Raw genomic sequence first — 15,633 nt, 5'->3', positions numbered from 1 at the left:
GTGTCAGAATTTCCTTCCTTTTTATGGCTGAATAATATTCCATTGTGTGGATAGGCCACGTTTTGTTTATCCATCACCTGTCAAGGGACACTTGGGTTGCTTCCACCCCTTGGCTACTGTGAATAATGCTGCTGTGAATGTGGGTGTGCAAATATCTATTTGAGATCTTCAATTCTTTCGGATATACTGCCAGAAGTGAGATTGCTGGACATATGGGAATTCTATTTTTAATTTTTCAGGGAACCATCGTACTGTTTTTCCTAACAGTTTCACCATTTTACATTCCCACCAACTGTGCCCAAGGGTTCTAATTTCTTCACTTCCTCGCCAACATGGGCTATTTTCTGTTTTGTTTTTGTTTTTGTTTTTGATAGTAGCCATCCCAATGGGTGTGAGGCCATATCTCATTGTCATTTTGGTTTGCATCTCTCTAATGATTAGTGACATGGACCATCTTTTCACCTTCGTTAGCCATTTGTATATCTTCTTTGGAGAAATGTCTATTCAAGTCCTTTATTGATTTCTTAATCTGGTTTTTTGTTTTGTTGTTGTTTAGTTGTAGGAGTTCTCTGAATATGTGGATGTTAACTCTGTACAAGATATCTTCTTTGTAAATATTTTCCCGTATCTGTGGGGTGCTTCTTCACGGCTGATTGTGTCCTTTGAGGCCAGAAGTTTTTACGTTGACTCTAGTCCCGTTTGACTATTTCTCCTTCTTGTTGCCCGTGCCTTTGGTGTCGTGTCTGAGAAATCATGGCCGAGTCCAATGTCAGAAGCTTTTCCTCTGTGTTTTCTTCTAGGAGTTTTCTAGCCTCAGGTCTTACGTTTGGGTCTCTAATCCGTTTAATTATAGATTAGCTAATGTTTGTATGTGGCGTCAGAGAAGAGCCCAACGTCATGCTTTGCATATGGACATTCAGTTTTCCCCACACCGTTTGTTGAAGAGACCAGTCCTTTCCCTGTTGAATGGTCGTGGCTGCCTCGTTGAAGGTCACTTGACCACATACATGAGGGTTTATTTCTGGGTTCTCTTTTCTATTCTATTGGCTTATTTGTCTGACTTTGTGGCCGTACCACACTGTTTTGATTACTGTAGCTTTGTAGTAAGTTTTGAAATCAGGAAGTGTGAGTCCCCCCCCCGCCCCTTGTTCTTCTTTTTTAAGGTTGTTTTGGCTATTTGAGGTCTCTTGAGATTCCATATGAACATTAGGATGGATTTTTCTATTTCTGCAAAAAATGCCCCTGGGATTTTGATAGGGATTGCCTTGAATCTGTGGGTCTCTTTGGGTAGTATTGGTGTCTTAATGATTTTAATTCTTCCAATCCGTAAACATGAGAGAGCTTTCCATTTATTCGTATCTTCTTTCATTTCGCTCCACAACATTTTGTAGTCTTCAGTGTACAAGTCTTTCACCTCCATGGCTAGGTTTATTCCTAAGTATTTCATTCTTTCTGATGCTATTGTAAATAGAATTTTTTAAAAATTTCCTTTTTAGGTAGTTCATTGTATATAGAAATGCAACTGATTTTTGTGTGTTGATTTTGTATCCTGCGATGTTGAATTAGTTAATTAGTTCCAACGCTATTTTAGGGAGCTTTAGGATGAGGAAAAGGCTTAAGCCAAACCTGGTTTAAGGCCCTTCCTGATGACCTTCCACGACTCTGTGACTCCGTCCGCAGCCTGTGCTTCCCACGAGAGTTCGGGGCTCCAAGGGCCGGCCCAATGGTCTAGTGGTTAAGTTTGTGCCCTCTGCTTTGGCAGCCGGGGGTTTGTGGGTTCAGATCCCGGGCACAGACCTACACACCACTCATCAAGCCATTCTGTGGCAGTATCCCACATACAAAATAGAGGAAGATTGGCACAGATGTTAGCTCAGGGACAATCATCCTCACCAAAAATAAATAAATAAATAATGGTGCAGGGCTGTCTTGCACAGGGGTTTACCTCAGTTTGGGGCCTGCATTTAAATTCTGTCCCAGGCAACCTTGACTGGCAGGTGACTGGGTACCAGGCACTGTGCTTCCCACAAATGTGGCACTCACAAGCACTGGCCTCACCCCATTTATCAGGTGGAAGCACTGAGGCTGGGAGAGGCCAACCCACGGGGGTGGCCGGGAGGTGCCAGTGCTGCCCATCCCACCCAAGTCTGGCTGACCCAGAGCCCATGTCCCAGACGTCCCCACTTTCAGCCTTTCTCCTATGTTAGATGTCCCCGCTCAGAAGGAATAGGACGCCCCCAACTCCACTGCCTCAGTGCAGACAAATGCAAGATGTCTCGAGAAGCGGTGGTTCTGTGAACTTAGAGAGGCACCTGGAATTCCTCAAATTCTCGCCCCCACTTTGCTGGAGACCAGCGGTTCGTCTGCCCCCGTTTTCCTCCTTTGTCCCGGACGTAGTGGTCCAGCCCCGCTGTGGGCCAGGCCTGCGCACAGGGGTACAGGGAGGGCCGGACGAGCCAGCCCCAGCCTCGCCGGGCTCCTGGGAGCTGGGGAAGGGGCTGGAATAGCTCCATGCCCCCCAGAAATTCAAGGGGAGCCCGCGGCCGACCCTCTCCCTTAGCTGGGGGTGCGCGTGTGTCACTGGAACCTTCAATCCTGGACCATTCATGGGTGAGCTTTAAAAATGATTTTTCTTGGTTCAAAATGAGATTGGTTTGAGCCTGAAGCGCCTCCATAGTCTGTCTAAAATTAGAACCCTGTTGACAAGGCAGTCTTTGTCAGGGGTCTGTGGCTTGTACCAGGGAAACGGGGCACCGTCAACAGTACAATTTCTCTGTCAATTCTGAGTTTTTTGAGAGGCCCGGGGAAATAGCAACTCAGAGCAGATTTACGCCATCTCAAAAGCTTTTGGAATCCACCCCTCGGTGCACTGTGATTAAAGTGTCAGATGTATAAGGAGCTGGCCTGTGGTGGGGCGACCAGCCTCTGCCCTCCTGCTGAGACATTGTCCGGGCGGGAGCTGCACCGGGCACACCTTTCAGCTCTGAGCAGTGATGGGATCAGCTCCTCGATCTCTGAGCTCTGAGCAGTGATGGGATCAGCTCCTTGATCTCTGAGCTCGGTGACTCGCTGGGCTCTCAATGTCCCTTTTGTAAGGTGGACAGTCCCGGGGCCGAGGGCTCGGGCCTTACACATGGCAACACTGTGGGTTCAAGGGTTTGCCTGGAGGCCAGGAAGTAGGCTCCAGTTGCTGGGTGTGTGAATGACATGTGACCAAGCCGACTTCAGGAAAGGCACGTGCTACTGGACCGGGCGTCACTCCGGGCCTGTGGTGGCCTCCATGCAGCTGCTGGTCCAGGACACAGGTGTGCACCCAGAGACCAGGTGTCCCCATCAGAGCTGTGTGTGGTCAGGCCAGGTTGGGCGCCTCTGGAGCCCCTGTTTCTGCACCATCCCCTGGACAATATTTCCAGTGGTCCCCACCACCGTGAGGGGCCGTGAAGAGGTTCAATGGAGTAATGCACGTGAAAAGCTAAGCCCATGGACACTCCATAAACAGCACTGTCATTTCCGTGGGGTTTTGGGGCCCACAGTCTTGGCCTGTGGGACCCAGCTCTCACGCCAGTGGCCTTCACAGTCAAATGTCCACAGCCAGACGACAAGGCCCTTAGTCCCACCTGCAGGCCTTTCTCTCCCGTCCCCACTGCATGCCTGCTCCCTCCCCACCCCTGTGCCTGGAAGGCCTGTCTGCAATGACAGACTCCACTGGAGCTTCCAGCCGGTCCGTCCCTCCCAAGCAGGGTCCTTCCTTCCAGCTCTGTGCCCCCACAGCGTGGGTGCCATGAGCTGGCTTATGCTGCGTCCTTCTAAGACTTGAGTTCTGGGGCTCAGGGGCTGTATCTGTCTTCAGAGCCCAGCGCCTGCCGGGGAGTGGTCAGAACGCTTGCTCACCACCCAGCCTCCTCCCTCCTCGACGCCTCTGAACCCGCCCTGGCAGCCGCAGGTGCTGCTGACACCCTGTCAACTCCCCCCAACTCAACCCAGAGCTTCAAGCAGACAAAGCCAGGCTCCTGACCCCGGTTACACACGAGAAAATTGAGGTCCCTGGGAAGCTAGAAGGCTTGCCCAAGGTCACTGCAGTGACTGAATGGTGGACTCCCAAAAGAGACATCTGCGTCCTCACCCCCAGAAACTGTGAATGGGACCCTGGAGACAGTGTCTTTGCAGATGTAATTAAGGGGAGGATCTCGAGATAGAGCATCCTGGATTAGGGTGGGCCCGCCATCCAAGGACAGGTGTCCTGATAGGAGAAGAGAAGAGACAGAAGAAGAGATTAGGGTGGGCCTCAAAGCTGGAAGACGCAGGAAGGACCCTCCTAGGGGCCTCAGAGGGAGCGGCTGGCTGACACCTTGATTTTGGACTTCCAGCCGCAGGACTGGGGGAGAACTCACTTCTGTTCTTTTAATCCACCTGGTTTGTGGTACTTTGTGATGATGGCCCCAGGACACTCCTACAGTCACTTAGAAGAAGAGCCGAGGCCTGGGAACCACCTGTCCACCACCTCTGTCTCCCAATGTTGACACCTCTTCCTTTTAAAGATTTCCAGAGTGCTCCTGAGGACTCCCCTTGGGAGACCCCATTTCTCGGCAGCCAGCCGGCCTGGGCCCAGGGCCAGCTGGTAGTAGCAGTGACAGTAGGAACTGTCCACCAGTAGGTGGGCGCTGGCTGGCCCTCGACCTCAGTCATCTGGGCTTAGCCGGTGTCTGAGCCACGCCCTGTCCCCCCAGGTCCGGGCCATGAGGCTGTCCTTTGTGGGGGAGCTGGGCTGGGAGCTGCATATCCCAGGGCCGTCCTGCGTGCCCGTGTACCAGGCTGTGATGGCAGCGGGGGCCAAGCATGGCCTCGTCAACGCGGGATACCGTGCCATCGACTCCTTGAGCATCGAGAAAGGTGTGTGCAGGGTCTGGAGGGCACTGGTGGGCCACCCAGAGCCACGCTGGAGGCAGAGAAGCCGTGGCCCCAATCTGTCACCCGTGCTCTGCCCTACTATGCTTCCCCCACATTGTCCATTTCCCAGACCCCCTCACTACCCACACAGGCCGAGGATGGTCCTGGCATCCCTGACACCCAGAGGGAGAGGTGGGGGCTTACCCAGCACTGTAGGGCTGGGGCTAGAGCTGGATTTGGATCCGTGCCTCAGTTTCTCTGAAAAAGTTGAAGAACGTCAGAGCAGAAGGGGCCCACTGTGCTGCCTGCTCCCTTCACAAGCCCCCTCCCTGATGCCCCCCACCCGATGGTGCAGAGGCGGGAGTGTGGATCGGGGTGGTCTGGCCCGGGGGCTCACCCAAGGGAAATGGCCTGCAGTCGATGGTGCCCATCTTCTTGGATGCCAAAGGCATGAAGCAGCTCTGAGGGTGGGGTAGCTCCCCCTCTGCTGGGCACCGACCTCATGGTCTCCCCTCCCCACAGGCTACCGGCACTGGCACTCTGACCTGCGGCAGGACGACAGCCCCCTGGAGGCTGGCTTGGCCTTCACCTGCAAGCTCAAGTCGGCCATCCCCTTCCTGGGGCGCGAGGCCCTGGAGAGGCAGCGGGCCGAGGGCCTGCGCCGGCGCCTGGTATGCTTCACCGTGGACGAGTGAGTACCCTGGGTCCAGCCGGAAGGGACGGCCACAGCTGAAGCAGGCAGGCGCCTCCCGGTTCCTCTCCTCAGCCGCCGGGCACTGACTCTTCCCACGTGCCGGACCCTCTGTCAGAACTCACCCCGCAGCCCCGCGACAGAAGTGGAGACTGAGGCCCCGGAGAGGCAGAGCTGGGACCCAAGCCAGGCCTGACCCCGAAGCTGAGCCTGCAGACTCAGATCCCTCCAGGGCCAGGCAGGGGGCAGACCCAGACCAGGGACCAGCATGGGTCATCAGGGCCCGTGGGGACGTGCAGCCGGCACACCTTCCTCAAATGCAGATTTTCCAAGAGAAAGCACTGCCAGGCCGAGCCCCATCTCTGTGGCGGGGACCCAGGCCGAGGGCCTTGGCAGGGTGAGCCCTGCTCAGAGCTGGTTACCTGGTCAATGCGACCTCCCCGTGTGTTCCAGTGACATCATCCCCATAGCTGGGATGGGGGATGGTGGGGGGAAGGGCCAGGCTGGGGCCACCATCCCTGCTTAGAGATGGAGGCCACCAGATGGGTGCCAGTCATGCAGCAGAGGTGGAAGGAGACCTGTCTGGGGGTCCGGCCCCTTCTGCTCTCCCCACAAGGCACAGCTTTGAGCATATCGCCATCATGTCCCTGGAGCTGGGCCCACCTTGTCCCTGGGTTCCAGGCACCTGGATTCCACCTGGGCTGCATCAGCCCGGGGTGTGAGCGCGTGCGGCTGTGGCTTCTGCAGGAATCTGAGTAGCAACAGTCTCCAGGGCAGCCGCGTCTCTGGGCTTTGTTGATTCAGAGCTGAAAGGCAGCCACAGATGGTGCCACTTCTCCCAGATTTCTGGAGCCCTCCCAAGAAGTGTCAAGTGTGAGAGAGTCGGGGGTGGAGAGCAAGCGGGGCGGGGGGTGGGTCGTCCATCTCCTGGGGAGCCGCTCAGCTCTACTTTGGGGGCGCGGGACTGGGCGGGCCGACAGGGCCCCTCACAGACAGAGCAGGGGTCCGCAGAGCCCCTCTGGGCCTGGCCCTGCAGGAAGCCCCTGTGTGGTCTGGCTCTAAGAGCAGCCTCAGGCTTGCCCACTCAGGTGACGTCTGCCAGGCTGCGAAGCCCACCCAGTGCCGCAGCTTGGGCGTCCCAGTCCTGGGGAGAGATGCGGCTGGGTACTAGCTGTGGAGGTGCAGAGAACTCCTGCTGGTTTGCTCTGGGGCCTTGGGGGAGGCAGGTGGCCTCCCTGAGCATGTTTCGTCAAGTGCGGACGGCACCGTCTCTGAGGACTCGGGTGAAACCAGGGGACACGGGACATGTTTACGAGAACCCCAGACCTGTCAGGCTCTTTGACTCTGCAACACAACTCCAGTTAGCACACCGCCCGGCCACGCCCGGCTCCTGCAGGCACAGCCCTGTCGCCTGCCCCTCGGGGCCCTGGGGCCAGTGTGGCGCTCGCCGCCCCATTAGTGCTGCATCCCCAGCACCCAGCGCAGTCTGCAGCACCCAGCAGGCCCTCGATAAACACCACCAATGAAGCACCAAGAGGGACAGGTTTGCAAAGATTTGCACCAAAACTTTACCCTTTACTTCCGGATGCTGGCATCTCTGGGACTGAAGTTTAATCTGTTCTTTGTTTTCTATTTTGAATTTTCAAAAACTCAGTATTACAGTGAGCATTCATAGCTAACATGCAACAAAGTGCTTTTAATAAATTATGCACATACTGTAAAAAAAGAAAACTCAACAGAGCAGAAGAAGCCACAGTGGCGTAATGTTTTCAACCATTAGGAAGTCAAGCGGGAAAGAAATCTGAAGATGGGCCTTGTCAAACACACGGGGCCTGTCTGTGCGGACAGAGTCAGACCCTGGTTGGGGTGTTCTTTGCTTTTTTTTTTTTTTTGAGGAAGATTAGCCCTGAGCTAACTTCTGCCAATCCTCCTCCTTTTGCTGAGGAAGACTGGCCCTGAGCTAACATCCGTGCCCATCCTCCTCCACTTTATATGTGGGATGCCTACCACAGCATGGCGTGCCAAGCGGTGCCGTGTCTACACCCGGGATCCGAACTGGTGAACCCTGGGCCGCCTAAGGGGAACGTGCACACTTAACCACTGAGCCACCAGGCCGGCCCCTCTGCTCTTTTGTTTATTCGCTCTGAGCCTGTGCCCTGGCGTCCCCGGGCGGGCCAGGCACAGGGTGGCTCTGGAGTTAGCCAGGGCTCAGGGATGGAGCCCGGGGTCTGGCAGTCACGTCCAGCTTCCCTTTCTCCTCCTCTAGGCCAAAGCACAGGTGTTTCCCCTCTGGGGCCTCTGGGGTCCCAGCTATCTCTGTTGCTTCTTCCAGAAAAGTGCCCATGTTCGGCCTGGAGGCCATCTGGAGAAACGGCCAAGTGGTGGGCCACATCCGAAGGGCCGACTTCGGGTTCACCATTGATAAGACCCTCGCCTACGGCTACATCCGGGACCCCAGCGGTGGGCCGGTGAGTCCACTTCCCTGGGATTGCCTGGGGAGCCCCGGTTCCTCTGCAGGCCCCACACCGGTACCCGTCACCGCGCCCTGAGTGTGCTGGGCCTCAGGATGGGAGCACAGTGAGGCGACTGACTGATGGGCCGAGTCTCAGGGCAGACCTGGCAGCTGTTTCCTTGTTTTCTTTCTGAAGGACCTGACGTTGGAAGCTCCAGGCTTCTCTTGGTCAGAAAGGGGCTCTGGGCCGGGGCAAACACCCTCTGCTCCCCGGAGCGAGAGACCAAACCTCCGCTGCTGCCCGCCCCGTGCCCTGGGGTGGGCTCCAGGGTGAGCAGAGGCCCAGACTCAAATTCCTCCTCTCTCCGCCTCCTCTCCTTCCTCATCCCAGACATGCCCCAGGCCGGGGCCCCATGTACATGCACACAGTTGTGTGTACTCGTATGCACTCATGTCAGTGTACACACATGTATGCACACGTGCACACGCAGGCACATTTCGGGAGAAGGGGCAGTGTGTTCTGGGTGGAGAAAATCTAAACATTTTACCCAAACACCATTTAAAAACCCAAATAATCTCTGAGCACAGATGCCTTCCTCCATATTGGCAGGTGAGGGGGCGGAGAAGGGGGCTTCAGGGGCCGTGAGCCCAGGTGGGGTCCCCACGCTCCTGTGGTACGGGCTGCTCACGGAGGTGGCACGTGGCAGGGGCGGGTTGTGTGAGGTGAGCTAGGAGGAGGAGCTGGGGTGACCACCAGCACCTTTATGGCCCCGCCTGCCCGCCTCCCTGGAGCCCTGTACTGGCCCCCAGACGGCTGAGAAGCTGAGGCCCCAGGAGGCTCTGGCCGAGGGCTGGCTGCCCCTCCAGGGGGCCTGGCTCCACAGCTTTCTGGCTGGCAGTCTGGACGGTCTTAGAAGACTCTGGGCTGCGTCCCCCCACCTCCCCACGCTGAGACTGCAGGGAGGGGCACTTGGGGGCAGCAGCAGCAGGAGGCAGGTGGGCGTGCGTCAGAGCAGCCCCAGCAGGGGTGCAGGGGGAGTGCTGGGCCTGGTATGTAGGCCCCAGGGGGAACGGGTACAGTGGCTCCCACCCTGGGCCTACAGCAAGTCCTGGGTGGGGAGGCTGCACCCTGTGGGGGCCTGAGAGGCTCAGGACACGGGCTTGGAGCCAAGAGCCTGGACGCTCTGCCCTTCACTGGCTCCACGACCTCCGACAAGGGCTTCTCTCTGAGCCTCAGTTTCCTCATCTGTAGAGTGGAGACAGACTGCCTCCTGCCTCGCGGGGCTGTTGTACAAATCGCCACTCAGAGTGAGGACTCAATGAGCAGCATTGTGATGATGAGGCTGCCGTGGCTGGTGGTGACGTTGGGCAGTGACAAAGGACCTTCTTGGACACCCCCAGATACGGGGCCCTGGGTCCCGGCTGAGGCTCTGTGTTCACGCTGTGCTGGGGCGAGGGTGGGTGCAGGCCCAGGCGCCTCTTTCAGAGATTTGCCTGTTCTACTCCCTCGGGGATGGGTTTATAATTAATGTGGCCGAAGAAGGGGAGCTGACACATTCCCCAGACAAGTACTCCAGGGTGCTCAGAGACGACGAACGGAGGGCCGGGGCCGGCTCAGGCTCACTTTCGAGAGCCGACTGTGCCCATCTCTTCCCAAATCCGCCATCAGGGATGTCCAGAGTATTCACCACGTGGAAATGGGCAGACTCTCCAAACAGCACGTCCCCGACCCCAGCCCCCCGGAGAGCTGCTTGGTAAACATTTACCAGCATGCGCGTGGGGTAACCCGCATTCCTTCATAAGAACCTGCCCCTTGAGAGGACAGGCTGTGGAGGTGGGAGCAAAGTTTGGGGCCTCCTGGGAGTTTATGAGCCAGGACCACGAGCTGGCTCTGAGTCAGCCACTCCTTCAGACATCCGAAGGCACCGGCGGCCTGTGCCACCTGCCTGTGGGCCGGGTGGGGGCGGCTCAGAGCTCTAAGCCCCAGGGTGCTACCACAGCTCAGAAGCCTGGTCTAGAAGCCGTTCGCTCCCAATTCTACAGTTGCACAAACAGCCTCGGTTTTCATTTTTTTCCTCCAGTCCTGAGTTGCCGGGAGAGAGGGTCCTCTGACTCCCAGAGCAGAGCTCTGAGACACCCTCCTCGTGGCCCAGCCCTGGGCATAATCGCTATAGGCAGAGAGCAGGATGCCCGAGCGGGCAGCGGGGCCAGCCCGCTCTGCTCTGCCTGCAGCTGCTGTGTGTGCTCAGGGTCAACGGTGTGTTTCTGTTCCCCACTGTTTCCAGGGGCCTGGAGCTGCTGGGGCGGGAGGCGTGCTGTCCTGTGGGATCTCACTGGCTGCCGGAGCTTGGCTCTGCTGGACCCCGGTCCTCAGGGGCACGGGGGACATGGCATCTACCTGCTCAGGCAGCTCCTCAGTTCACGGAAGGCCCTCAGCACACGATGGGTTTGCCCACAGGGGAGGAAGTGAGGCTGAGACCCCACTTCCGGGCAGCGGGCTGGTGGGGGCCCAGCACCCGCCCGCTAATGAGCCATGTCCCCTCGTCTTCTGCTTCTAGGTCTCGCTGGACTTTGTGAAGAGTGGGGACTACGTCCTGGAGAGGATGGGGGTGACCTACCCTGCCCGGGCTCACCTGAAATCTCCCTTCGACCCCGACAACAAGCGGGTGAAGGGACTCTACTGACGGGGCCTGTGGGGCAGGGCCTCAGCTGCTCAGGAGCCACCCTGTGCCGTGGAACCCACCAGCTGCACAGCCCTGGACCCCAGGACCTGGACCCCTGCCAGCACTTGGGTCCTCTCCGCCCTCAGTCCAGGCCTGCTGACCCCCCAGACAGATATGGACAGAGAGTGGAGAGAGGACCCAGTGGCCCGTCCTGTGATCACTGACCAGAAGGGGGTCTCTAGGTGACCCCCAGCCCCCAGAAAACAAACCCATCACGTCTTGGGCTCCGGGACCACGGCCTGCTGCCCTGGGCAGGTGCTCAGCGAGCCCCGGAGAAGCCGGCGCAGCCGGGAGGCAAGCTCTGCCCGTCTGGCTGCAGCGGCCCGGCCCCTGGAGGGCGCTGGGATCCAGTCCTGGTTAGTGCTGTTGGCCCCGACCTCTCAGTTCTTGACGGCCTTCTGAGATGGTGGGCGGAGCAGGGGGTGGGGGTCTCAGACCCTTCCGTCAGTGCCCTCCCTCACCCATGCAGACGCTCCATCGCCTGCCTTGGTTTCCCCGGGAGCCCCTTGCTCACTAGGCCTGGAGAGGAGGGATGTGAGGCGAGGAAGGACCTGACGGGATCCTCCTGCCTGGGTGGCCTTTGGCCCTGCCATTTGCTTGGGACACAGCTCCTGTCTCGTCTCGTCTCCCTGCTCTTCAGCCCCCAGGGGGAGGACCTTGCACAGGGCCTTGAAGGGGGTGACCACCTGCGCCACTTCGCTGGGCCTTCAGAACTCCCTAACGTCTCCGGGTGAGCCTGCTCCCCGCCTGGGCTGGGTGTCCATCATGCCGCCCACGTGCCCAGGTCCCTTCCTCTTCACCTTGCCCCCACCCCCAGCTCCCGTCAGCAGGATTTCTCTGCCCACTGGGCAGCCCAAGGACCAGGCCGCCCCCACAAAGCTGCACCACATGGTTGTACCCAGACATGCCCAGCCCTCTGGGGAGCAGAGGGCAGCAGACACTCAGGGGACAGGGTTCCCACAAATGCTCGCAAGAGGCGGTGGGGTGATTGGGGTGCAGGCAATCCTTGGGGGGCCCTGGCTGCTTCCAGATGCTCACACCCTGTAGCCCTGCTGTGGACGGAGCTGGAACAGGTCAGACTAATAAAGTTGAAGCCGTGGGAAGAAGTTCGGGTTTCAGATGGCCTATGGAGAGCTTTTCGGCCCCCTGGCCAGACCGCAGGCTGGGGAGCGGGGCCTCTGGCTGTCACACTCCCGGGGCCCAAGGAATGCCTGCAGCCCCCGGGTTCATGGGGCCCAGCTCCCGCATAAGAGGCCTGGGGGAGGCCCAGGGGGCCGGGGAGTGGCTTCCCACATGGCCTGGCCTGCTTCCCCCAGCTCTGTGGTTTGGCCGCAGACCCCTGGATGAGGCCGGTGGACGTGTTCATTCCACAGCCTGTCCTTGGGTGGGGGCTGAGGACAAGGAGAGGCTGACACGGGTCTCAGTCCAACTCCTTCCTCGGGGGCTGAGCTCGGAAACAGAAACTGTCACGTGCGTCCTCCCTGTTCGTGCGTTTTCTCCTCTGCCCACGAGAAATAACCCCGTCCCTTTGGAGAGGGCATGGGGTCATGACCTGAGAGAGGCCCTCGTGAGCTGCCCCTGAGCTGACCCTCTTTATCCTGCTGGCTACAGGAAGGTCCAGCCATGCTCCGGCCCTGTGTGTCTGGCATGGGTCACCTAGGGATGACATCACCCTCCCCTGGGAGCACGTCCAACCCCAGTGACCCCGGGCAGTCTCCCTTCCCCTAATCTGGAGACACCTGTTGCTACATCCATTTTTGAAGGTTTTTCTGGACAAAATGAGTACCATGGCCCGAACGGTAGCTCTGAGTACTGCCTATCAGGAATTCTGGGCAAACTGGCCTGCGCTTGGCCAGAAGTCGAAAGGGAGGAGAAAGGGGGCCTCCTGTGCCCTCAGACGCAACCTGCATGCCAGCCCCGTAGTCCCTGGAGCTCAAAGCCTCCTGGAAGGGGCTTAGGGCACAGTGGTGCCCCTGCGGCAGGCAGATGGCCAACCCCGTCTTACCCAACTCCCCTGCTAGCTCCTGTCTGTCAGCTGGAGCAGGTGGCCATGGCTGGCTGCACTTGGGCCAGAAGAGGCCACATGGGTCCCAGACCCCTGTGCCCAGCAAGGGCATTTGCATCACAGCGGCCCGGCCAGCACTCGCCTCCGGTCCTCCTGTAGTAAGTGGGGAGAAACCGGCTGGCAGGGATGAGGTGCCCATCTCTCTAGGGAGGACCAAGGGCCTGGCAGTGGAATGCCCAGGCGACTCCCAGTCCCTCACTTCCCTGACGCCTCACATGCGCGGAGCCGGCACGGGGCCCACCTCTCTCCAACAAAGCTGACGAGAGTGCCAGCAAAAGCGTTTGGCAAAGGACAGGTGCAGGGGAACACTTAGGCGATTGTGGACAACAAGCCTGTCACGTGGTAAGGTCCTGGCGTGAGTCTGACCTGTCATCTGACCTGGGCAGTGACCCCTGGGCTTCAGCCACCTCATCTGCAAAGGGGACATGGGGGACACAGCCCTCATTCTCCCTCGCTCTGCTTCAGCTGGGGGAAGCCTCCAGTGGGGCTCCTGAGTGCTGAGGACCCTCCCTGCCCCCACGGAAGCCCCTTCCAGCCTTGGTGTGGCCTGAGTGCTCATCTCATCCTTACCCCATGGGAGGATGCACAGGGAGGCCAGAGGGCTTGCCCAGGGATGGCCGGCACATCCTACCCAAGTCTCTGCTGGAGAGGCGAGCAGCTGAGCCCCCTTGCTCCGGGTAGCTCGGAAGTGAGCGTGGAGGGGGCCCACCAGGCGGGAGCCCTGGGACCCTGGCAAGGCCCTCACTCCTCCAAGGGTCCTCACCTGGTGCGTGAGCAGAGGATGGGCATCCTGTGGGCCGTGGGGAGGAGCAGATGCCAGTGTCCGTGAAGGGCTCAGTGGAGCGTGGCCCCTGTGAGCTGGGTCGCATCAAGACACGCAACAGCCTGCATCTTCCAGACCCTGGAGAGGAAGCCCCGCCAGACGGCCTGCCCAACTCCCTCCCTGTCCAGCCACAGCCCCTGGCCCACCAGCTGGCTCTGGCGGTGCTCACCGCAGCGCTGGGAGGGCTCAGAACACCCCAGCATGAGCCGGATCCCCTCCCAGTCTCCCCACATTAACGGCTTAAAGTCCAAGGCCCCCCGTGTGACTATGCTGACCCTCCAAATGCTGGGCTAACTCAGGGCCCCTCCCACCTCGGGCTCAGCAGGCCACACCAGGAGACAGGGCCACGGGCCAGGCTCTGCATGGGCCAGGTCCTCCCGCAGTGAGTGCTCCTGGCATCTTCTAGCAACTGCCACCACGGGGGTGGGGTAACCGACTCCTCCCCGTCCCCCCCACCTCCTCCCACCTCCAGAAGAGCAGGTGCCTTCAGATGAGGAAGCAGCCCAGCGCGAAGCTTTGACTTCCGACTGGTGAGGGGACAGAGGGCAAAGGTCCCCACACAGAGGCAAAGACTTGGGCACAGAACAAGGGGTGGGAAGATGGGATGTGCCCACGGCCAGAAGTCAGGGTCACAACCTCAGGCCTCTGGCCCGCCGGCCAAGTTCTGCAGGATGAGTCCTGATATGGAAGCCTATGTGAAGATGTCCTTTATCTGCTTGCTCACATTCTAGAATTTGCCAGCAAGTTCATTGGCTCTCCCTTCCAAGTATACCTGAAGCCTGACCCCGTGTCTGCACCCCCGTTGCGGCTTCCCTGGTCTGCATTACCACACCTGCCCCTGGTTACTGCACTGGCCTCCGTTGGCCTCTGCCTCCCCATCACAGCCTCTCTGACCCCCGACTTCTCTGGCTGCTCCTGCCCCACCTCTGCTCAGCCACGACGGCCTTCTCACCGTTACTCGAACACATCAGATTCATCCCCACCTCAGGGCCTTTGCACTGCCAGTCCCTCTTCCAGAAGGCCCTCTTCCCAGATACCCATGGGACTCCTTCCTCATCTCCTTCAGGATTTTAACTAATGCCACTTTCTCAGCCGGGCTGTCCCCGACGGCCACCCTGCACAGCCCATCTTCCCCTCCTGATCCGTTTAGCCCTCTCCATACTGCAGGCTCTCCTTCTTGTCCACTGTCTGCCTCTCTCCCTCAATGGAATGTAGCCCCTTGAGGTGGCACGTTTTTGCTCACAGTTCCATCCCGAGTGCCTACAACAGGGCCTGATCCCCAGCTGGCCCTGGGAAAGTATTTCAGACTGGACAGAGGAATGAGGCTTGGGGGACGTGAGACCCGGGACTAGAGGGACTGGGGGACAGGGGGCCAGCTTGGGGCATCTGTGGTGGTCCTGAGTCCACGCCGGGTCCAGACCTCTCTGTTTACCAGCAGATGTGTTTGAGGGCACTTCTAGACCCCACTTAAATTGAGTTGTCGAGCAGCCCGTGACCCAGCCCCTCCGAAGTTCCAAATCACGGAGTGAGGGCCTCCTGCGTTCCAGTCTAGAATCTTCCACTGAAGGCTCCCCAAATCCCTATTAGGAATCCTCTACAAAAAACAGAAGTTTCTGGCCTGGGATTCATGGGACTCAGTGGACCGCCTTCCATGCAAGGCGCTCCTGAAAACTCAGGGGAATGTGGGGTGTCCGCGCCAGGGCGGGCGGACGTGCGGGGAGGGGATCCTAGAGGGACAAGGACGATAGATGGGTGCATGTCCCGGGGAGCCCGCTCGTGGCTTCCAGTGCATTTAGAAGGCCCAGAGACTAACAGGGCACTTGGCGATCATGAGAAGCTTGTTTTGAGCAGAGAGGAGGCGGGAAGAGCCAGGCACCACTGGGGCTCAGTTTCTCCATCTGCACTGCAGGATGGGGGATGGGGGCCGGGGACTGAGACATCCTTTGACAATTGGCGGACCCGGAGTCTCCGTTCCAAGCCTGTTCCCCGGGG

At 58.8% G+C, this 15,633-nt stretch overlaps 1 protein-coding gene across 5 annotated transcripts in view; it reads left to right on the top strand.

The window, feature by feature from the left end:
* The window catches only part of SARDH (sarcosine dehydrogenase), a 68,052-nt gene extending 56,193 nt beyond the window's left edge, over positions 1–11,859 (top strand). For all 5 annotated transcript variants that reach the window (XM_070595450.1, XM_070595448.1, XM_070595447.1 and 2 more), the window contains 4 exons: positions 4,728–4,890; positions 5,410–5,578; positions 7,911–8,046; positions 10,589–11,859. In XM_070595450.1, coding sequence (XP_070451551.1) covers positions 4,728–4,890; positions 5,410–5,578; positions 7,911–8,046; positions 10,589–10,714 — 594 coding nt within the window. In that variant the 3' untranslated portion in view covers positions 10,715–11,859. The remainder of the gene's footprint in view (positions 1–4,727; positions 4,891–5,409; positions 5,579–7,910; positions 8,047–10,588) is intronic.
* The last annotated feature ends 3,774 nt before the right edge of the window (positions 11,860–15,633 follow it).

This window comes from Equus przewalskii, chromosome 26 (assembly GCF_037783145.1).
Source record: "Equus przewalskii isolate Varuska chromosome 26, EquPr2, whole genome shotgun sequence".
Lineage (NCBI taxonomy): Eukaryota > Metazoa > Chordata > Mammalia > Perissodactyla > Equidae > Equus > Equus przewalskii.
Note: the sequence above shows the minus strand (reverse complement) of the source record. Positions and strands in the feature narration are given on the sequence as shown.